General features: G+C 34.1%; 2 protein-coding genes across 9 annotated transcripts; one reads left to right on the top strand and one right to left on the bottom strand.

Moving 5' to 3' along the window:
* Window positions 1–107: 107 nt before the first annotated feature.
* On the top strand, window positions 108–21,669 carry LOC132914197 (uncharacterized). Of its 8 annotated transcripts, XM_060973072.1 has the most exons (19): window positions 108–271; window positions 1,538–1,664; window positions 2,290–2,386; window positions 3,677–3,857; window positions 4,263–4,329; window positions 5,275–5,345; window positions 5,643–12,592; window positions 12,670–12,803; window positions 12,886–13,614; window positions 13,698–13,812; window positions 13,924–14,054; window positions 14,128–14,271; window positions 14,350–15,561; window positions 15,638–16,056; window positions 16,221–16,454; window positions 16,690–17,565; window positions 17,972–18,101; window positions 18,195–18,534; window positions 18,647–21,669. In XM_060973072.1, exons 4-19 carry the CDS (start codon window positions 3,700–3,702, stop codon window positions 20,368–20,370), a joined length of 13,434 nt encoding a protein of 4,477 aa, XP_060829055.1. In that variant the 5' UTR covers window positions 108–271; window positions 1,538–1,664; window positions 2,290–2,386; window positions 3,677–3,699; the 3' UTR covers window positions 20,371–21,669. The 8 variants fall into 8 exon arrangements, with proteins under 8 accessions (XP_060829055.1, XP_060829057.1, XP_060829059.1 ...); XM_060973074.1 differs by lacking the exon at window positions 2,290–2,386; XM_060973076.1 differs by lacking the exons at window positions 1,538–1,664; window positions 2,290–2,386 and having other exon boundaries at window positions 5,281–5,345.
* On the bottom strand, window positions 21,649–24,757 carry LOC132914209 (T-complex protein 1 subunit zeta). Its single transcript, XM_060973117.1, has 7 exons — window positions 24,524–24,757; window positions 23,363–23,954; window positions 22,935–23,270; window positions 22,786–22,851; window positions 22,482–22,704; window positions 22,227–22,395; window positions 21,649–22,141 (listed from the first exon to the last, which is right to left on the bottom strand). Exons 1-7 carry the CDS (start codon window positions 24,658–24,660, stop codon window positions 22,069–22,071), a joined length of 1,596 nt encoding a protein of 531 aa, XP_060829100.1. The 5' UTR covers window positions 24,661–24,757; the 3' UTR covers window positions 21,649–22,068.

Here is a 24,757-nt window from a genome sequence, read left to right as displayed (position 1 = left end):
CTCTAGCTCGTGATGCAGAATTATAGAGCGCGCTGCAGAACTTGAAAAAAAGTGTCAGTTCCATCGTAACTGCGACATTGTGAGAGAGTTAAAGCTATTCCATGCAGTGTGTGCACATAAACGTGCATTAATGACTTCGGGATACTCGGGATTTCGTACTTTTGTCTCGGGTCCGGTTCAGCTGTGCTAAGATTTTTTCAATACGCAGGATTCGAAAGGCGAGAGAAGATCAATGCAGAAGGCGATATTCTGCTGTGTAATGTTTTATCAGGTGTGTCGTCGTAGATAAAATATCTATTCTTTGGTAAGGAATAGGATACAAATCCGTTAACTACATATTAAGAAAATGCGTAAATCGTTATCATTGTGGAATTCAAAAATTGCTTATCGGGGAACTACAACTTATTTTTTAGAAAGTAATATGGTGATTAAACGCAGTGGAATATTTTCTTTTATATAATGTCATACGAGATGTTCAAAGCAATTTTTGAGATTTAATTGTTTTGAGGTAAAAAATAGTTATATAAAAAAAGATCGTAGTCGAAAATCATACGTTGAATGGCTCGAATGTCATAATCGACGAAAAGTGAAAGAGAATAAGAAAAATGAAGACAGATTGAGAAGCAATTGAAAAGAGAAAGGTCATGACAACTCGGGAATGCGAATTATAATGCATCTTTTGCATATGATAAGATCGAAATTCGAAGCATATAGATCCTTATAAAAGTATAAAAAAATATATAAAATACAATTCTCATACAAATGTATAAAAATATAATTCCATTTTATTTATATTTTTAAATTTTCTCGCTCCATTAACTTTTTACGGGCAATTTTTATGATATATTTTAGAAGTTTATTATATTTTTCTTATATCCTCCATTGTACTTAATACTATTCAGTTGATAACTATGAAGTATTACATTATTTAAGTTAGTCGCATCCAATTGAATATCAAAAAAGTTAACACATATGTACTTTATTACATATTCTTTTTACTGAGACGTAAATATGCAGTTATAATTATTGTTAGTATTCTTTACTAACAAGAACACTATTAGTGCTCTTCCAACTAGGAGCATTTCCGTTAGTATCATTCGTAATTCAATACGTGATTTTTATTTATTAACAATGAAATTTAATTTTATATTAATGTTATATAACATTAACCGTAATTAAATACTACAATCTAAGCAAAGAGATTTTTATTCAGAATGTTCTTCTGGAACCCATTTTCAGAAATGCGATCTTAAGATACGTTGCAATAAGTTACCAATGTAATGAAATACTTTGCAGTATCATCGACCCACGATCATTATATGAAACTATACCTACCAAATATCATTCTGATTACTTGATAGTAATAAAAAATCGTGACAGTTGTGAATAATTTATGTCGGAAAGTCTTAAGTGAGGCAGAATAATACCGAACAATGTCGTATAATGTCGTTCGGCCATATTTGCTACTGCGCTGCTATCTACCGATAATTTCAAATCTTCTTGATCGTGCTTCCATCTACTTCCTCTCACTTTCAAGATGATGATGAAACTACGCATGTTGGAAAAAATGTAACAAGAGAAATGTCTCTCAGAGATGTTTCTTATCCACTTCTTTGAATACGTCACATGTTCAAGTTTACAATAGAGTACGAACACGAAACACGGTACGTACGGAACAATATTAACAGTTTGAAAATAAGCTCTGTACGACCGTAGTTACCTGAGAAGTGATCTATTCAAAGCAAATTGATTAGGTCTGACAGTTTTGATGTGATTTATTGCCCATTAAATGGGACGTACATATCTCCTTTTCTTGGATACTGGAAAATCCAATGAAATTCTGACCTGACACGTAGCTGCAATGCATTTAACCGTCAGCTGTTCCTGATTGTGATTTTCGTGTCTAAGTTTTGAAATATTTTTCAATCAGTGTGTACAAGTGCGTTATTCGTTGAATAATTCGATTAAAGTTATTGGTTTGGCATTCCGCGAAAAATTGGTATATAAAGAAATGGCAAAGATCTCGAAGTCCTTCCTTTTTATACCAAACGAATAAAATGTAACTAGAGTTATAAATTTGTCAACGAATGCTTAGCACGCATGTGCGGTGCAATTACTGAGCATAAACATCATGGAATTTACAACCAATGTTGCTTAATTATATTCTCCAGTAAATCTGACAAATTGATTTTTGTCTTTTTCTAACGGTTCGAATGAATTTCGATATGAAATTCATGAATGATGAAGTTCGATATGAAAAGTGATCACGTGGTTCTTTGTCGTAAATAGTGTTGCAAGTTACGTGAGGAGTACTTTCGAGGAAGAATTACAGAAGTGGATTGCATCAATGTGATTAAATAGTTTCCTGGTCGTATATTGCACGAAGGTATACCATATTTCAAATTACTATGTTCTCAGTGTACTTAAATCATCAATAGAGCGACGTAGTTAATTGAACGTGACAATTTAAGTTCGGTGATCGATCGATTAATATAAATTGAAATTGTATATTTTATATACCATAATGTTTGTATAAGTAAGATTATTCATAGTGTACGAGAATAAACTATCGAGAATAAAGTACATACGGATCGCTATATTTTTTTGTTGTACACACGCATTATATGTCGTTCATTATTCCCGTTATTGATTACCTGTGAGAGTGACCATGGATAGTAACAAGTTAAAATAATCTCAGAACAAAATCCTGGAGAAATGAAGATCATAACTCGTTTGTAAAAATGTAAAATGAAGTTACAATTTAAGTTTAAAGAAATGGAGCAGTATGATTGGCAGGTGTTATATTCTTACTTAGAATGAAATATTAGTACTTACATAACTAAAAAGGATTATGTTTCATGGTGGATTGTATTACAGTGCGGGAAGAGTGTAGAGAAAATGACAGACTGAAGACAGATGAAGTTACACAGTCGAAGAATAATGAAAATTCCTTTTTATTAATTGAATGAGTTGTATTTTCATCACTTTATATCTAAAGTGTTATTCCAATAATTTATTAGTAACGTAGCGTCAATTATTTATTATTAATTAATTACTTTTATTAATTATTATTTTTTATTAGTTATGTATTGTTTATTTGTTAATTATTTGTTATAATTATTTATTTATTAAACATAAAGAAGTTCGAATTACATAAGCGACTTAGTACGTTTACAGTTAAATTTGGCGGCTAACTCCAGTGCAGTGTTAAATTGTCGCATAAATTTTGGAATTATTAGTGAACATGTAATACTTCTTATCTCTTTAAATTCCAAATTTGAACAATTTTTATTGGTCGTTTAACAATGAAATCGAAATCAAATAAAAAAAAGCGATACAATACGAAGGCAGTGTTACCAATATTAATGAAGAAAATTCACTAACGCGTAATTGTAATATAAAGACACAAGTGATCACAAACAGAATAAATTTCTATTATTTGTAAATATGGTAAAATAAATAAAGAAATAGGTTGGATATTTAAGCTGGACGTATTGTAAACAAATATTAAGCGATAAATTATAATATGTTAACGAATGAAGTATGAATTTCTGTAAGGCATAAATAAGTTTCATTTGAATAAGTAAATGAATAAAAGTCGGAAAAAAGTGAATGATGTAACTAGTAATAGTCGAGAAATATTTGTAAGCATAAAGATTTTCTTCTCCCGGTACAGGTGAGCGATACACATCAAACAAAATGGACGAATATGATAAGAAATTTGCTGAGATGCAAAAGTACATTCCGTTTTTGGAAGCGATGATAGAGCGACTGCAAAACGTTAAGGACAAATCGCGAGAAGTACAACTGCAGAAAATGCAAAGTCTACATGGGATCCTATCGAATAGCAAGAGGAAGTATGTTTCGCAGTCATGAAATAAAACATTCGTTTTTAATCAACGCAGCGTTTTGGTGACATTCTATGCGCTGAAACTTAAAATTTTAAACAAAACCGAAATCGGACAGAATTCCTTTAATTTAGATTTTTAAGCTTTCGAACTTCTTAATTTTGTGGTATCGAATTTTCAAGCATTTAAGTTTTGAATTTTTGAACGTTCAAATTTTTTTAATTTTCTTATTTCTACAATTTTTATTTATTTTCATAGAGAATAAAATTTTCATCTGTTTATATCTTTTATTACGCGTATTTTATTGCAAAAACTACGAAGTATACAATATTGTCATAAATCTAGAGTTACATTTTAAACCAGAAAGGTGTAAAATCCAAAATACAATTAATCATACTGTTATCGATAAAATAGGCTGAAGATTGAGACGTTGCAGCGATGTGAAGACGTTCTACAGAAGTTACACAACAAAGTAGAAAAGGTAGATATATTAATCATCGTATTACACATTTGTCTTATATTTTTGGTGCACTGAATTATTTATTTAAAATATCAATTCCTAAAAGAATTTTAGTTGTAGCTTTTAGCTTTAGAATTAATAAATATTAGTCAAATCAAATTACTATTCGATTTACAGATTCAGTGAATCAAAAACTAGCACTTGGCTTTATGCTCTGTATGATACTAATTTGCACTATATTCACAGAAGAAAGATATAAACGAGAATGTTTGTAAGTTCTTCCGTTAGTTCTTCTTCGAATATTATATGTATATGTATAATATATGAATGATAACTATACATATGCGCATAAAGATTTCTATTTATACAATGTTTAAATTGGTGTATCTATATTTAAAAAACTGAAACAATAATGAAGAAATAATAATGTTTCTTCAACAAACGGCTCTTTTATATTATTTCGTATGCCGCATTTCAAATGCCGCATTTCAAATGCCGCGGGTATTGTCACCGTGCTTTGATAGAGCAAATCATAACTGTTGCATCGTCCTCCTTATCTTTTATATTTTATCAATAGAAACTGGGTGTTCACATTTTTACGAAATGATTTGTATTGCATTCTATACACCGCTTTTTTCTAATGGCATTTCTACGATTTCATTATGTAAAAAATGTTAAAAATTAGAACTATAAAAAATTTATGGAATTTATTATGAAAATTCATGGAAATTATTTATAACTGTAATATGATGTAAAATATAAAAAATATTATATCATTAGTTGATGTTCGTAGAAAAATGATCAATGTACAGTCATTACTTTCTCTTTGGTTCCTCCTCTTTGAACAGACGTAGTTGCTTCGGATGATCCCTTTTTATTTTCTTTTCTTTACACTTCTGTATGTTTTCAGGCTTCCGTAGTGCATGTATTTTTTTTGTTATTTTAATCATTCTAATCTGACACGAGTTTCAGGGAAATACGCCCGGATTGCATTTTCCGCACAAGAAAAGCGAATCTAGTTCCGCACAATGTTCAAAGTAAGTATTATATCACTCACACAATTTGTACAAAAATTCATTTAACAACTACTCATATATAACTTTAAGTTCATTATTATGTATTGTACACGATATATCGATGTATTCCTAAAATTAAAAGTAAACCAAAACCTATATTCAATTTTGTAAAACTGATGTTCACTGTTCATAATTCGAACATCATTGTTAAGCAGAAATTTCATTGTACTATTATTATTATATAACAGATAATATATATTGTAAGACGAAATATTACTAAGATAAGATATTGTAAAACGTCGATTAAATCCCTTTCAGTACGCTTGAAGATGTAAAGCCTCATACAGAAGATGTAATGGAAGACCGAGAGATCCACGAGACGCCAGCCAGTCCAACTCCTCCGGTTAGTCCGGACTCGGGTTCTCAAGTAGCGCCGATAATAATTCCTACTGAACGCAGTCTAGATTTCGATGACAAATCTGACAGCAAACCAGCCTCTCCCGACCCCATAGAAACTTTACCAACCAAAGCTCCCATCATCATACCTACAGAGAGGACGAGTAACGATGTACCTTCCTCGCCACAGTGTTTGTCTAAAAACGGGGATAATGTGTCGTTCGTCGAATGGGATATGCTCGAGGAGAACGAAAATCACATCTCGAGGAACAAAAATTGGCAGACGATTATTACTTCTAGCCACGATGGTGTTACTGTAACCAAAATGGTTGAAAGTAATCTGTCTCCAAAGGTGAACGATGGCAGATCTCACATATCGATGCACCCGTCTCGACAAATACAAACCGTGCCAGTCCCCTCTCTGGGCGGTTCCAGAAGATTGTCGTCGGTGTTAGAAAAGAATCGAATGATGGGAGCAAACATGGATCAGGTTTCGTCAGAATCTAGCCCTGAATCAGCTGTTAATATGCCTGATGCACAGTTGAAGTCACCAGATTTGGAGATTTTGTTCCCAAAACTTTGTAAGAACACTCCACTTCGGTCAAAGGAAATTTCAAGGCCTGGTTCCAAACCATCAGCACCATTGTTGCTCTCACCACCTCCCGTTTCTACAGAACCGCCATTGTCCATGGAAGATCTGGCTGAGTTGTTGAACGAGGAAGATGACAGCAAGATGGAAAAGAAGGGTGATGGATTAAGAGAGGATTCAGATAAATTCAAGAAGGATAAACAGGAACTAGGTGGGAATGTTAAGGATCCAAAGGCATCTAAATCATTTCTGCTAACACAAGAGGATATTGATAGCGAGAGTGAGAGACGTTGGGAAGAGATAGACAAGCATATAGTTAAGTTAACCAGTAGGAAATGTCTACCCAGTGGCTCAAAAGTTGACCCTCTCAAGTCTGGTGAAATTAAAGGATCACCTCAAGGTAGTTTAGGTCATGGTTCTAATTCGTTTATGACGACTACGTCTGTCGACAACAGAAATGTACCATCTTCACCTAGTTCCAAGACAGAGCCTCGTTTTGCGGATAACTACGAGCGCCATCCTCGCCAGTTGCGTGACAACCAGGGCCATGATATAGACAAACCTAACGTGCACACCATACACTGTCGATCCGACGACGATATGTCCAATCAGATACATCATGGCGGTTCGGCCAAGCCGGATGACAGAAACACTGTGTTGTATCAGAGACGTCAGGGAAACATTGCGTCTGAGATTGTGCCACCTAGGATAGACACCGAGTTCAGAATGGAAGGACCCGAGTACTTCAATAGACAAGTAACGAACCAAGGCCATTGGCCTTCCATGCACCCACCCGTAAATACGAATGATTATTGCAGCAACCAGTGGCCATCGTCTTCCAATTTTAGCGGTATGCCTAGTTCTCCTGCTCAAACGTATCCACATCCAATAAGTATGCCACACCAAGAGATGTGGAACGTAGGTGCCAATAGAGAGTCCATTCATATGGATCCTCATCAAATGAACGAAGGCCAGATAAGGCCTAACCAGTTCCCCCCAAACATGAACACTGGTATTAGACCTCTAATGAGTCCCAATACAAGATCTCAGGATATGAATCATATTCCACGATCAGACGATATACCCAATGTGGATGTACCTAATGTACCTACCTTACAGCCTTTAATATCACCTACGAGGTTCCCTGTTGGGTCACAGTACAGGAACTTTCAGGGAGAAAATAGGTCTTATGAGCCGCCTTTTGATAGAGGAATGGAATATCCTCACCAGAGGCAACCATGGGATTCTCCCATTAACCGACCAAATGATGTACCATATAGACCAGAGAACGAAGTTCCTTGTGGTGTAATGGGGCCTACAGAAGGTCCTTCAGGATCGTATCCGAGGCCCAGCACTCCCTGTCCTTGGAACAGAGACAGGGACCGCAATGGTAGAGGGCGTAACACGTATTACAATGAAAGAAATAGAGGAGAATCTAGAAATAATTTCAATCGTGACACTCGTAGGTCTGGTCCTAGAGACAATCATAGTGAGCGGGATAACGGTAATAGGTTCGGCAGGGACGCTAGAAACATATCTGACCGCGATCCAAGAGTACGTATGGAGCACAATGTAAATAATCAAGGCTCCAACCAGTCGAGGGATAATAGTACCTCGGTGAGGGATCCTCGGTTGGCTAAGGATAAACATTTCCCATCTCACAAAGGTAAAGATAGTAGTTTCAATGAGAGGGATCCCAGAAAACGTTCGACGGGATCAGCGACTGCAACATCAATGTTCAGGAAGATCAAGGAAAAACCCAAATCTCCTCCAAAGCCAATTGATAGCCATAAACGCGTGGACACGGAAAATAGTACTAAACATACACAAGAGAAAACAACTAAAGACAAGATGCAGTCACCTTTGGAGAGTTTATACGGAGTTATCGACACAAAGGCAAAGTCTGCACAAGGCTATTGTTTACAAAATTTTAAGATTCCTAAAATAAAACGTAGCGAGTCATCAGAGTCGCCCACGTCGAGTCACATTTCTGAGGAAATTAAAGAGTGTCCTTTGGAAAAACAGGATAAAGCAAGTAAAGCTGTTAAAAAAGACAAGGAAGACGCAACTGTGGAAGTGAGCAGTAGCAGCGATAAGAGTGTTTCCCCTGAAAATTTAAATGTAATAAAATTGGAAAGTAATATAGTCACTAATAAAAAAGAGGAATTGAAAGAAGATAACAGTTTTAGGGAGACTCCTGTAGAAGAGAATAGGAATGTCAATATTTCTGAATTAGATTTTATCAGTACTACCTCCACCAAATCACCTGATAATATTGAGAAATCTAAGAAAGAGGAAATAGAAGGATCCAAGTCAAAAGGCGAAATGACTCAGGAATGGATAGAAGCTCTAATTAGAAAATCGTTTGAATTTGGTGAGGGAAAGAAATTCGTCGAACACGCGAAATTCATGCAAAAGCTGGGAGAAGTATTGCAGGCAAAGAAGTTGAAGAAGATCAAAAGGATCATTGAATCAGAATCAGAGAGTAGCAGTTCGGATAAAGATGATACTCCTGAGACGAAGAAAGTTCAGACGAGGAAGAAGCGACGAGTAATTTTTTCGGATAGTTCCGATGAAGAGTCTCTTGCTGAAAGGCTTGGTATTCTAGAAACGGCGGACAAAGAATTGATTAAAGATACATCAATGGATAACCAGGAAGAAAAGACAAATACAAATATTGCGAAAGTAACTCCTAATATTGAATCTTTAGATCTTTTGAAAAAAGGATCAGATCCTAAAAATGCTACCACTAAAGAAGAGATTGCACGTGTAGAAACACAAAACGTTGCTGAAGAGAAGAAGGAGTCAAATGAAGATGAAATAAATATAAACAAGGAGAAAAGTGTTCCAGAAACACCTAAAGAGATCACCAAGGATGAATTGGCTGAAGATAAAGAGGTTGTTTCAAAGGTACCAAAAGCCAAAGCAAAGAGGAGGAACTCCCTGGAGATGTTGCAAGAAGATATTAGGGAAATGTTCATCAGTGATGATGTTGTGGCAGCAACTGGTTATCGATTATGTAGAACGCAAAAAGAAAATCAAAATAATGCAGGCACGAGTACTTCCAATCAAAGTACTACGAGCATAAAGAAGGACGAATTGAATAAATGTGATTTGGATGTAGATTCTGATGTAGAAGACACTGTGGTTTCGTCCAAGCAAAAGAAATCTATAAAATCACGTGTTTCTGATGAATTAAGTAAGTCTAAAGGTAAATCAAAGAAAGAGGTGCAAAGAATCACTAGACAACATTCAAAACAATATAATCAAAGTTCAGATAGTGAAGAGGATCAACCATTGGCGCTGAGAACAGAGCTAATTCAAAATTCTAGTTCATTGTCTAATCAAGAAACATCTAATGAAGATTCTGAGGTACTAAGGCGAAGCAAACGTATTAATAAGGAAACGATAAAAGAACCACGAGTCGTAGTTGAGAAGACAAACATTTCTAAATTGGAATGTTCTAAAGTGATGTTCGATAGCTCATCTGATGAGAGTTTTGGAATAGATGTGTCTGAACTGGCTGCAGCTGTGGACATTTCAATTCATCCCGATAAGCAGTCTGAATCTGAGGCAGTAGAACAAACAGAGAAGAAGAAGAATGTTCAAACATCTTCTAAAAAGTCTACAAGGAAGAAAGGAAACGAACTGCTGAATGAAAGTAAAGATGATGTTCAATTTACTGATGAAGAAAGTATTACATCTGATATTTCTATGTCAAGTAGCATAACTTCTAGCAAAAAGGCAGGCGTTATTTCAACTACAATGGATACTAGTGGTAATGAGAAGTTATTGAGTAACATTTTAGTGGGGTTAGCACCAGTAAAGAATGATGCAGATAAGGACTCATCAATAGTGGACAAAGAAAGCGATGCAGACGTCGATGATGATGTTAGCGATCAATTACCGGCTGAATCAAGCATGAAGAAGTCTTCAGCGAAGAAGAAGAAAAAAAAGTGTAATTGGCAGATGGGTATTTTGTCCAAAAAGAAAAGGAAGAAGACTCTTACAGCTTCATCTTCCAAGGGCGACTGTGAGCTTAATGCTAGCTCTGAAATAGATATTTCTAACAAAGGAGATACTATTTTAGAAAATACAACAAGCAGAGACAGTAGTTCACCCAATAATACAAAGCAAAATATTCCAAAGAAGTTTAAGAATGATGTTAAAGATACTAATTCTAGTGAGATTCTTCAAGATAATTCAAAAGACAAGAAAGAAGAGGTATCCATAATAACATCTGACCCTACAGAGAAGAAAAAATCTTCTTTAAGTAAAGTTTGTCCTAATGAACAGTTATTGGAAAAAGATAACGAACAAACCAACCGTAACGTTGAAAAGACCGTCGTTAAGAATAAAACTGATCTAGATAGATCTTTTTCTGAGTTAGATGTAAAAAAATTAATTGATTATGTTTGGACAGGACAAGAAAAGTACAATTGTTTGCTCTGTGTGTTCACTGGTAAAAATATTGTTCACCATTACAAATTAAGCCATCCTGGAAAGGAAATTCTGATTTCCAGATTGAAACAGTCGGATGCTCTATTAGCTATTCAAAATGCGAATGACAATAATGTAGAAAATTCATCAATGGAACCTCTTACAGAGGAAATCTGTAAATTTCGTTGCAGGTTTTGCTTTTTGTTTAGTGAAGGAGCTGCCAAGGTTGCAATGGAAGCATTTTATGAACATTGTACTACTCACACAGGAGAATACAGGTTTCGATGCAATAGTTGTCCTTATCAAACTGTAGCTAAATCCTCTATGAGAACTCATTATTATAAAGTATGTCGCAAATTCAAAGATACTTTTGTTGAAGCCATAACTGAAGATGAAATACCTGCTGAAAATCGCATTTATGGTTATTTATGCTCATGTTGTAATTTCGTTCAATTAAAGAAGTCCAATGTGGAGGTACATGTTAATCTATGGCATAAGGACGATTTGAATGTTAAAATTGTTAAGATAAACATGTCCTTAGATGTAGTTGAAAAAGAATTTGATGAACAAGTTGATGTACCAGAGAAAAAGATAAAGCTAGAAATAACCCAGACAAATTCAAAGAAAGGATCAGTAAATGAAGTAGCAAAACTGATTGAACAGAATGACGATGATATCACTGAAATAGAAGCGATAAAGAAGGATAAAATGTCTGATGACGGGGATAAGAAAATAAAAGATGTACCTGAAGTTAAACATCAAGAAGAGAATCATTCTGAACCACGAGTTACTACTGATGACGAAAACAAGAAATCACCACAAATGGATATGGATTCCAATTTACCATCAGGAAATCTGAATGTATTCGTTTGTCCACCAGAGTTGGAAAAAAAGGAAGTAGAAATTCAGCTCGAGCGTAAAAAGAAAATGCAAGAAATTATTCAAAATATTGGCATTAAATTACAAAGAGATGCATCTAAAAAAGGTTTGTCCATTATAGATAAATTGAAGGATAAAATGAAGACTGATTTAACAGCAGCAAATAACGAAACTGATCCAAATGTAGTATCAAATTCTTCAGATAAAAGTCCAATTAATATTATGACTTCACCAACTTCATCAATGCCACCTGTCAATCAAAGTAATACCACTGAATTACCTTGTAACTCTGAAATTCTTTCACTGGTAGATTCAGAGAAAAACCTATCATTGACTGAAGGAACTTCAAATGATAAACAACTTGAGGATAGTACTTCACAAAAACAATCATTTGGCACAAAATGTAATTCAAAGTCTACATCTGAAACAAATCTAACAAATTCAATGGCCAAGGTTCCATTGGCAATATTGGATACAAAGAAGAATGAAGAAAGCGACGCAGAAACTAGTGATAATGAAAATATGAGGCATAGTGCTCCTATTTATGACTCTGATTCTAGTAGCGAACAATCAGATAGTGAACTGCCTACTGATGTTAATATGATCTTGAAGGAAACTTCAAGTATGAATGCATCTTGTAAAGATCCAATGTTTACCACTATACAGAGACTTGCTGCTCAACTTCAAGCTACAAAACAAGATGAAACTTCTTCTAAACCTGAAGACTCTAAAAGAGCGTTTCCTTTTGGGTCTATTCCCAAACCACCAGATGTCGTTCCTATATCTAGTATTAAAAAATTTGTCGGGAAAAAGGAAAGTAGATTCCACGAAATATCGCATAATTCGCTTGACGATAGTAATCCACCTAAGAACTTGATCCGTTTGAGACGTCTAAGTGGAGATATGTTGTCGGTACCCATGCAGCTTTTAGACGTCCAAGAAAATCTATCTCTAATAAAGAATGGTATGTATAAATATATAAATACTAAAATGATATATGAATCATTGTTTGGCATTTTACGAAAGTATTTTATATATTAGATGCGAGTCAATCCAGTACTTCAGATACAATGGATTCCATGTTGAAATCAGATGTTGAAGAAGAGTGTTCATTCTTGAAAATCGAAAATGTAGTTAGTCTTGCACCAAGAGCTGATGGCGCCGAAAGTCCCATTGTAAGTCATTACATATTTACTCGAAATTTTTTCACTTGTTTCAAACTATGCATGTACAACTTTCCTTTTATTATCATTACAGATAAATGATATAAGAAAAGCAGTTGAAACTGTCCCCAAAGATAGTCCCATAAAAAGCAAGGGGGTATCTTTACTGAAAAAGTCTAATTCACCTCTAATTTTAAAGAGATTTAATGCTGTATCTATTACGCAGACATTAACGAGGAATATACAGACAGTGCAATCCGCACCAGAAACAGTAAAACTAATTCCAGTGAAGAGTCTATCCCCTTCTCCAGTTGTAACCACCACACAGCTTACCTCCAATTTCATTCCAATTGCTCCAAAATCAACAATTATTCAAATAGATAGTAAATTGCCTTTAGTGACTTCGTCGCAATCGTCGCAGAATTTGAATTACAAAATCGTCAAACTTGTTCGAACGCCAGCTCTAATAAAACCAAAAGAACCTTTAGCCACAGTCCCGGCAGCTAAATTAAAATCCGCGGATGCATACAAAGCGATGTTGAAGGCTACTAAATTGATTCATTTGTACAAGTGCATGGCACGTGATTGCCGCTTTAGCACTGATGTATTATCTACATATCATCAGCACTATCTTCAACACGTAAATCAAAACACAATGAAGCCACCGCCATTTGATTATCAGAAATGCGCCTATTGTTACATGATATTGGAGGATTGGAATCAAATGAAAACGCATATCGATGAAAAACACGCGTATTGCCGTTACCAGTGCATGTACTGTTTTTATAGAGCTATTGTACCTTCTTACGTGCAAATACATCAGGTATGACGATACATTTTGTAGTATTGTAATTTTTTGAGACAATTAATTTTTATGTTTGACACACATTTGATTTTTATTTACAGATAATGACTCATCCTAGAAATCGTGGTCTCCTACTTGGTAATCCTATAAAAGAGATACCATCAAAAGAAGAAATTAATCGACACGACACCATATATCCTTACGTGTGCCAACATGGTATAATTTATATTTACATTATTTGTCTTCTTTGAACGAATAACGTTATGTAATATTACGCTATTTATCATCTTTGAATGAAAAATTGAACTCATGAAAATACATTTACAGATTGCGGGAAGTTCTTCTTTGTTCCTGAATCTTTTATAGCGCACTTGAAAAATAAACATGGAACGCTTCCTTCTGGCTATAAGTGTCACGTGTGTCGTACTACTTGCATGAAAATCGATCAATTAATGACGGTAATATTCTTAAGTTATTTGATTAACGGTTACTAAATTTGTATAATCATTCTTATGAAATTAAATTTTATAGCATTATAGAATGCATGGGTTTTACAAGTTTCAATGTCTGTATTGTTTGAATGGCTCGGACCATTTGAGCGAACTGCATAATCATTTGAGCACGTTTCATTGCAATCGATTACCACAGGTTCTTGAACGAACTCTTCCTCTTCAGGTAAAATAATTTTGTCAATGAATTAAATCATAAATAAATCAATATTTTATGAATGTCAGTTTAAATGTTACATTTCAGCCAATACGAAACAAAGACGTGATGGAGCAATTAATTATAAGAACATTGGATGACGCTTTGAAAATCACAGAAGAAGTGATTGACCTGGAGAACGAAGGCGAGCACAATAAAGAAGCTGATACAGACATTGTTAACACGTCTTCGTCTCACGCTACAGTTTTTCCTCAAGTATCTAATGATGTAAATTTGTTGAACAAGGACGAAAACGAGGCGTTAAATAAATCCTTTTCGAGGTTATTTGGAAATGCCACTAATTCAAATAACTCTCTCAGTCCTAAAACCTCACAACATGAAAAATCATTAAATGAGAGTTCCGACGATAGTGCAGTGAGCAAGATATTCGAAAGTTGTTTAATGAATGATTCAGACGTTTTGGCAACTCAGGTTTCGAATGGAGAATCCACAGACAAAAGTTTATTAGATAAACCTAAAAAGACCAATATTCTGGCTGACAAAAGCTCTGTAGAGCCAACAGAAACTTCCAAAGAAACTTTTGATTGCAGCGACGAATTTATAAATATCAATTTACTGGATAACCCTGATTTCCTGAAAAAAGTCAATCATTCTATTAATATATCTCACATGAATACTTCATCTGCTACGGAATGTAAAATGGAAGATAGCGACATTGAAATTGTAGATATCGACGATACGGAAGTTATTCCAGTAAAAAATATAAAATCCGAATCGAACAAAAAGGATAACATTGACGTAAGTGAGATACAAAATATAACTCCAAAAAAGGATATAAAAGAACAATCTTCCAGTGATATCGGAGATTCAATTGCATCTTGCGATGCTAAGGAAGATTCCACCACGAAAACAGATAAACCTTTAACTCTAGATGATATTAAAGACACTGGTTTCTCAGGGACACAGTTATACAAGTGCGGCTATGAAACATGCGATTATAGCTCACAAACTGCTCTTCAGTTAAAGACGCATCTAAAAGAATGTTCTTTGGGGAGCGAGAATAAAATCTTGACCTGTGCTCATTGCAGTAAACATTTCTTGAAAGTTGGATTTTTATTAGAGCATATAAAATCACATGGACTAAAACGATTTGGTTGTTCATTGTGCAAAATGAGATGTACAGTGGGTTATCAAGCAATGGCGCATATGAAGGTGAAACATAAATGTGCATATAGTAAATTAGTTCCGGCTGATCCAAAAAATCCATCCGTTGATGGGTTGTTCATCGTACAACCTATTGTAAGTACATTTTATACAATATGTCGCAAAAGCACAAAATTATATGTGTATAAATATTTTGTTTATTTTTGTACAGCGTTACAATGGAGATCGTAAAAGAAAGAAGCGTAAAAATAATACAAAGTCAAGTGAAAAAGGCGCTGAGAAGGCTACAACAGACACTGAGAAATTCAGTTTCAGTCCTGATGAAATAGATTCTTTACCGCTTCAAGCGATCTACAACCGTGTAGTGCAATGTGCAGTGTGTCCATACACGACGAAAGTGCGTACAAACATCATCAGACACTTGCGATTGCATGCAAAAGACGAAAGCGTGCCAGAAAGTGGTCCCGTTAATCCTGTGCCTTGCTTGGATAAGAAGGAACGAATGTTTGATAAAATGGTCAACTTAGCAAGTAGTTCTCATCAAAATGGTCGGATGGGAGGGAAATCTAAGGAGACTAACAAAAATAACGAAGATGAGTTCATCCCGAAATTTGTACCGGAGCATAAGAGGTAGGTATATTTTCTAAAACTGAATATTATAACAATATGGATGTTCTTGCAAGAATGAGAGTAATTCTTGTCACACGCAAAAATGTTCAATATTTTTTCACTTAATTTGATGGGTTTTGGGAGTGAATCGAAGGATGAAAATGGGCAATGTTTTCCTATAATAGATACGTGTGTGGTGTAGCTGAATGCAATTATTTAACGGTCGATGAGGCGATGTTACGATGTCATTTAAAGGCTTTGCATTCCGAGGAACAATATTTCCGGTGCCCTCATTGTCCACAACCACCACCAGGTCAAGAAGGATTAAATATAGCAATTGATAAAATGACCGTTCATCTAAAAATGCACGATACCAGACTTTATAAATGTTCTCACTGCAACCATCATCATTATCATAGGTACACAATGATGTTTATAGCTCACATTCTGTTAATAATGCACCGTTTGGGTCACAGATTATAAGCACGATGTATTTAAAAATTAGATGGAACAATATATTTTTGAAACATTTGACAAGAATGCGAAGTGAACGTTAATAAAATATACGTTGCATGTGCTTGTCAAATGTTTAAAAAAACTTATTCTCTTTGGTTCATTTTCTATGCTTTCTAATAGTAACAAAACATTGCCTAGACACGTTGTGGAGAGACATCTTTCTGACAAACATCCCGAGAAAAGACCTTTTGTGAAAGTAATTAGAGAGTTGGAAAACACAGAGAACAGTCAACAATCCATACAAGAAGAAGTCAAAGAGGAAGTACCAGATCCGGATGGAAATCATTGGAAATGTAACTTTTGCGACTATAAGTGTGTGTATAAAGCGGAAATGGCTAATCATACATCTGTGACGCATGATGAGAAAAGTCAATACAAATGTAACTCGTGTTCCTTTAAAACAAATGCGAAAATCATGTTAGAACAACATATTAATAGCAAGCACCCTAAGGATTTAAATGTTGATTATATTTTAATGTATCAACGAATAAAAGGGGTGAATAAGAAAAATACAGATAACATAGAGCAGATTGGACAAGAAGAACCTTTTGATACTACTCCACTTTGGAGAAGAGACATGCCTCGAATTAGACACATTCGCGGAATCCTTCTTGAAGAAGAAGACGAAATGTCCACTGAATCTTCTTTAAAGTTAGGAAAACGAAAGAGTGACACAGACTTAGTCACTAAACCGGCTAAAATAAAGTCGGGGAAATCTAATTCATTAGATGACACCAAGCAAACAAAAGAAAAATCTAAGCGGTCATTGTCTTGTGACAAAGTATCGACAGAAGTGGAACCTGCGACTAGTACGTCGAATACAACAGAAAAAGCTACGGAAACAAAATCTAAATCAATTGAAGACAACGATTTCAGTGAATCGGATATCGGAAGATTTGGTCCTTATGGGAAAGCAGATGGTAATATGTATGTCTGTACTTTGTGTACGCAGTTTAAGACGAAATATAAGCATGATATGAGGGATCATCTTTACAGAGAATTGAATTACGCAAGGTAAATACTTTTATAGTTTTGTTCTGTTATTTCGAAGTTATATTTTTCCTTTATTTAACCGTTTGAGTAGGAAGCAGTGCGATCGCGCTGTTTAGATTTTGTGTCGAGAAGTCCCAGTACATTTGAACGCTATGAACAACTAACGGTATTTTGTATTTCATTGTTATCTTCTCAATAATTTTTATTGAACAAAACTTGAAATATCTACGCATATTTAATAATAGTACGCATATATAATAATATAGATGTATTTTATAAAAATAACAAATATGATGAGCGCTGTTGCGCCGCTTGTTTTTCTTCGCAATCGATTAAGACAAGCACTATCGCGCTGTTTGGGATTTTTCGACCCTTTTTTTTTTCAAAGACCCCTGGGATTCAAATGGTTAATATGAAAATATTTCAGATGGCACTGTAAGGAATGTGGATATTTGTCTGTAAACCGTAATGCCTTGTTAAAGCATTTTAATAAACACCATAATGGGGAACGTCATAACCACGAACCATTATCTCCAGACGATGATATCGAAGAATGGGTAAATCGCTTGACAAAAATTATATTACTAAAAATTGATGAAATTATACAACAATTTTAAATATATTTTTTTATTGATTATTTTAATGTGTAGGTTAGCACATTATTGAAGAGACAAACACTGATGATGAAAGGACTATCAGCCAAGGAACATGCAAATGACGCAGAATGTTCTGCAACTACAAGCATAGCTGGAAATAATTCAAAACCATCTTCTGCTAAAACTACCCAAAATACCATAAACAAAACCCCTAAAACTGGAAATAATGTTAGCAAGCCTGATAACAAGCAAAGTAACAAAGAACAAACTCCAGAAAACACCATAAAAGTGCAGGCTGAGGATAAGAAAGATGATCCAGTTCCCATTACCGATGTAAGCACTGAGAGTGGATCCCCAAAGAAGAAACCTGGGAAAATTACTGATATAGAGAAAGGTAAATGTCTTCAAATAAAAAGAAACTCTTATATGATCAAATTTTATTTGCATTTACTGCCTCATTTTGTTGGACAGACTATATATAAAATTAATTACAACTTTTTATATAGACAAGCCAGATGAAGAGGAAGAGAAGCCATTCACCTGCAAACATTGCAATATGACATTCTTCGGACGGCGTGGCTTCAAACTGCATGTACAATTGATACACTTAAAACGACTTGGATTTATCTGTCCTTACTGCGATCGTAGCACGAACTCAGAGGGTTTAATGCAAAAACATATTCGTTCTAAGCATCCCGGTCGTCCCGAGAAAATAGTTGAAAATCCGGCAGCTGGTGGACCAGAATTGCCGGAAGAATTTTGGCGGCAGGAATACGGAATCGACTTTCCGAAGAAGAAAAGAAAACGAAAGACACAAATATGTGGAAGAGAAGTCACGGAAAAACCTGATGATTTCAATATTGAACCGCAAGAAAAGTGCAACTTGTGCAACTTTACCGCTATGAATACGACTGGCCTCAAAATACACATGAGGATACATACGACTAAACATACAGTGAAATGTTTTTATTGTAGTTTCACTGCAGCGACAAAGTTGGAAATCTGGGAACATTTGGATGTCAATCATCCGTTTTCGCCATTTAAAGTCGAAGACATATCACCACCTGAATCGTCTAGCGAATCTACAGAGATGGAGCTTGATAAAAGGACTACTATCACTGAGGATTACAACAACGATATAGAGGAGGAACAGGTTTCTGACACGAGAGAGGATGAATCGATTTACTATTGCCATTATTGTCCCTTCCGTAGTAAGTATTTGAGCATGGTACAGAATCATTGGGACATAATGCATAATGAATCAACATCGCAGACCGATGCTCTTAAAACGAAGTCGAATCCGTTTAGATATAAAGAGATAAGCGTTTCAGCAAAATCGTTGGCAAAGGCTCAATGCTCGAAAATACAAGCGGAAAGTCCTTACGAATTATATTTACAACAATCGCATAGTAATGTGCAAGAGGTGGAGAGTTCTGGATCGAAACAAGAGGGTTGGATTTGCCAGTGGTGTAACGAGTTATGTGACTCTGAGATCAAAATGAAGACACATCACGGTATGTTCCATTCGCATTTGCCATTAAACTTCAGGAAAGAAGAACAGACTGAAATGTCTCGAGGATACGTTTGTCCTGATTGTCCGTTCACCACAATGTTTATTAATGTAATGAAGAACCACGTGTCCAAACATATAAATCTGTTTAAATGTAAGTACTGTGACAAGTCTTTTAGCTGTCCTTCGGAAGTCTCCACGCACAACAGCGAAGAACATTCTGAAATGGAACTAAAAATAGAAAGTATTCCAAATTATGAGTCTTTGCTAGAGGAAATGATGATTAAAGTGAAATGGCAGAAGTTTGAGCCGATTTCCAACAAAAACGAAGATTCAGACCCGTTACGGTCGGAATTACCGCGGAAAAACAATGCAGTGGCAAAAAAATCTACGACTAAAAGTGCATTTCGTCATAATGCTATACCATATAGAATAAAGGCAGTAGCTAGAAAATCGACTAATCCACATTCGAGATATCTTATCAGTAACAGAATACAAGACAAGCAGCAAGAGGCGAAAAGTAAACCGTTTTCCTATTATGGCACTCCCAAAAGTCCCGTTAATTTAGCCAAGTTAAACACGTATATGGTAGTTGGGGGGCATCGAATGAAAGTAAATTGTACCACTCTTGCGCAGTTAATCAACATCAATCCGGAGATAATATTAAAAGATGTTAAGAGTGATATCAGAAACATCCCAGCACTTAAAAAATTGAAATAACAAATGGAAATATAGGAGGAAACGTATCGTGTTCCACACTATCGACACTGTTTAATGTAATGTAATGAATGGTATATAGATATTTATTGCGTGACTATTATTGGTACCATCAATAGTAACCAAAGTAACTCATGGTATTATACATGCTTTTCTGTGACGTTATACTTAAAAGATACTATAATAATGGATGAATTTTCATAAAATTCATTGATTTTCTCGTCGTATTGTGATGAGTAATTGTAGATAATATCCTTACATTTGATCGTTTCGTAGTTACATATTTTGTGCTTATATTCGTCATTAGTGTATATTTAAAAATTCTGAGAAATATGAAAAGAATGAATATTTTTACTTCCTGCAAGATTTCGTTGCTCTTTTATAAGTTATCTTATTGCAAAATTGGAATTACATAAAAAGAAAAGATTTTTATATGTACAAGAATTATATTTAATTATATTCAATGTAACATAAATTTGCCATCTGGACTTTATCGATATTGTACATAGATATACTTTGCACATATATTTCTAAGTAAACACAATACAAAAATTTGTGAAATAGGGAGACAAATCGTGCCATGCTATAAGCTGGTAAAAATTATTCTGAAAATCAAAACGCAAAATTTTAACATGGAAACTGTAAATAAAAATGTATTAGTATTCATCTAATTGATGAATATTAAATTTATTTATTTTGGAATATGTAAAATCTCTTAGTATAGATATTTTGATTTTTTACAAATAATGATGTCGTAATAATGTTATTTTTAAGTACTTACACTTAATGTCGAGCCGTTCTGTCATGTTTTATTAACTCGAAACATTTGTTAAACAATTTTCAGGAAATATTACTCATGCATATATCAACTCAGGAATAATTAAATATGGTGAAATTAAATTTGGATAAGGATAATTTTTAAATGATATGATAAGAAATTAATAAAGATTTGACACGTAAGATTTAACGTTTATCGATGCTGGAAAATCGTTATTGGTGGTATTAATAATAATAATAGTAATAATAATAAAGTATTTACTTATTAACTTATTTTGATAAAACTTAGGTCTTGCTTTAAAAAAGTATCGGTAAATAAGAATTTTACGTGTTAATAAAATATGTAAAGCTTTTGATGCGCTGAATTCTGTGCTCGAATTTTAAAATTAATCATTTAACATCGAATGTAAGATGAAAATACAAGACTGAGTGTCCTGTAAGTAGTTTAATTTACAAGAAAAATTGTAAATATCGTGAGATTGTAAATATAGAACTACACATAAATATTTTTGATTTTTATAATAACGTGGTCGTCATTTCTATTTTACATTCTTCACAATATAGTAATCAAAGTCTAAATATACGTCACCGTGAAAATGATATTTATACAAACGATTATTTCATTCTTTTTTATTTAAATCATTAATTGTACAAAGTTGTACTCGAAACTACCATTTTGCAATCCGTGATCATATATATCTCGATCAGTGATGGAAATTTCACAAATAATAAACGTTTTTATCATTTTCGAATTTTTTAATTTAAAAGTAGCATTTTTATTTATTACGCTGTGCAATTCTTTTGTTATTTAAAAGCATATAAAAACATAGAAATTATGCAGAAGGTTCAATAGAGATCGTGCAAATACAATATTTAAATTAGATGAAAGAACCATAAAATTATGAAGCATTCGATCCGTGTGATTTAACCTTTCAGAGACGATAATCCTGCTCTCATAATTTCATCAACCAGAAGGAGATTACTGGCAATAATCGTGCTATAAATAAAAGTTAATACGTATTTGAAAAAAGATATGATACTGTCAAATTTCAATCTAAACAAGATTTTATAAATATATTTACCATGAATTAATAATTTGTTTCTTCACATTGTAATTATCATAAATACCAGCATCCGTGGGTTTCAATGCTTCACCTGAAGAAATATCTAATCCTACCGCTTCACCTAATGTAGACCTTTCTTCTAATAACTTAACAATTGTATCCTGTGCATCAAATCCACTATTTACAGCTAGATAGATAAAAAAATAAATATTAAGACATATGAAACGAAATAATTTTTTAAAGACAATTACTAGTTCGAAATATCTTATTTACCAAGAGTTTTTGGAATGACGAGTAAAGCTTCTGCATAAGCTTGTACACCCAAGCGTTGTTTTCCTTTCACTTTTTCTTTATACTGATGGAGTACTTGACTAGCAGCTACTTCGAAAGCACCAGCACCAGGAATAACCGCGCGATCGTCAATAGCATTTTTAATAGCTCTTAGACCATCTCTTACAGCGTCTTTCAATTGCTCTAAAGTGTATTTATTTGGGCCCTACAAATTATCAAGTTGATTGAAATTATTGAAAATTAAAAAAGATCATATAAATTTAAGAAATTAAATTTATTATCCTACCTTCAGCAGGATTGTTACGGAATTTGGTTTCTTGCATTCTTCAATAAATGTATATTTTGTTTCTCCCTATAAAAAAGATAAAAGAGTATGTTTTTCATTTTGTGTAAAATGTAATCATTTAGATATTGCATTACTTAAAAATTACTTACCAATACATGTTCGTATACGAGTCCAGCCCATCCTAAGTGTTCTTCTGTTAAGTCATCAAAGGAATTCATAGCTGTTCCACCACAGGCCAGTGCTAAACGTTCCATATTTCTACGTTTTGCTCTGCGCAAAGCCAAAATATTTTCCCGCGCAAGCATATCCAAGGATGGTGGGTCAATGCCTTTCTGATTTATGACGACGAACGACTTGTCCGTTCCGTCACATAATTTCTTTTTCAGTTCGATTATTTTTCTTACCCGATTATCGATGAATTCACGTTCTGCAGCTACCAATTTCTCACGCTCTTCAGCAGTTTTGTAAAAGAACCCACTATTAACCTTCATAATAAATACAATTTCATTATTTAAAGGAGGGAATTATTTATATTTTACAGAAATGATTGATTCTTTTCTTAAATTACTCCATTTACCTCACTCTTTTCATATTCCAAACTAACATTGCAAGTTAGTATGTAAGCATTCTCTACTTTCTTAGGCATATCTGGATGTCTAGATCCATGGTCAGTTACAATACCACGAACTAAGTTAGTATCTGCTGCAGTTCTATGCTGCATTTCCATTAATTCAACCATATGGAGATCGATTTCTTGATCTTTCTGTCTAATAGTCAAAATTGCATCCACACAGACTTCTGTTAGTTTGTCAGCTACAGTAGGATGGACTTTAGTTCTAAGCGATGTTCTAGCAATGCTCATTAGATTTTCCTTTGTGGGCTCAATCATAATCTTCAAGGAGTCTAATACTTCCAAAGTTTTTACTCTAGCCAGTTCAAAACCTTCTGTGAGCATTCTAGGATGAAGACCCTCGGATATATAAATATCAGCTTGTTTTAGAAGCTCTCCAATGACTAATACTGTACTAGTTGTGCCATCACCAGTAATATCGTCTTGAGCAGTGGATGCTCGAGCAATCAGAGATGCTGTTGGATGTTGAATTTGCATTTCATGCAATAATACATTTCCATCTTTTGTGATTTTAATGTCACCTGCTCCAGACACCAACCTTGAAAAATTTTGTATTATTGAATTTCAAAAATTGATTTGGCGATCAATTGTATATATAAAGAATTAAGTTATTAATTTACATAATTGAGTTTCCAGATTGTTATTTCTCTGGTAAGATAGCAAAATAGTATAAGTCAGAATTATTAGTTTTGCAGAAAAGCATATGTAATTTCAAAATGCAATGTAAAATTAGGTATTAGATTTTAGATATACTATTAGCAGCTTAGTTAGAAGAACGGGAAAGAAGTGAAATTGATTTATGCTATTAGAACCATAAGCAAAAACAGTAATATAGAAAATGTGGAAAATATTATATCATTCTGTCGATTATAATTTAACTTATACTTCTTTCCTTATCCACAAGAGATTTCACGGAAATATCGATCTTACCTAATAAGGATAATATACTTAACTGCAATGTTTTAATGTAACAAGCAAATAGTAGTGGAAAGTATGAAATATAAAATAATTTTCGTAATTTTATATCTCATAATTTTAATACTTCACTTTAATTTATTAAATAAATGATAAATTGTTAAATTAGCACGTGAGAATAAATATACATACATCTTCATGGTGCCTTTCGGCCCAAGATTCGTTCTCATCACATCTTGAATTCCTTTTGCGGCTGATATATTGACAGCCAAAGCCTGAGCAGCTCTAGCAAACTCAGCTTTGGGATTTAACAAACTAATCGCTGCCATCTCACTAGATAATAATCAAAATTCGCGAAATAATAAACGTGTCGTCTCAGCATACAAGCTTCTATCAATGGCTTCAACAGATCTGAATAATACAGTA

Source organism: Bombus pascuorum, chromosome 14 (genome assembly GCF_905332965.1).
Source record: "Bombus pascuorum chromosome 14, iyBomPasc1.1, whole genome shotgun sequence".
Classification (NCBI taxonomy): Eukaryota; Metazoa; Arthropoda; class Insecta; order Hymenoptera; family Apidae; genus Bombus; species Bombus pascuorum.
Note: the sequence above shows the minus strand (reverse complement) of the source record. Positions and strands in the feature narration are given on the sequence as shown.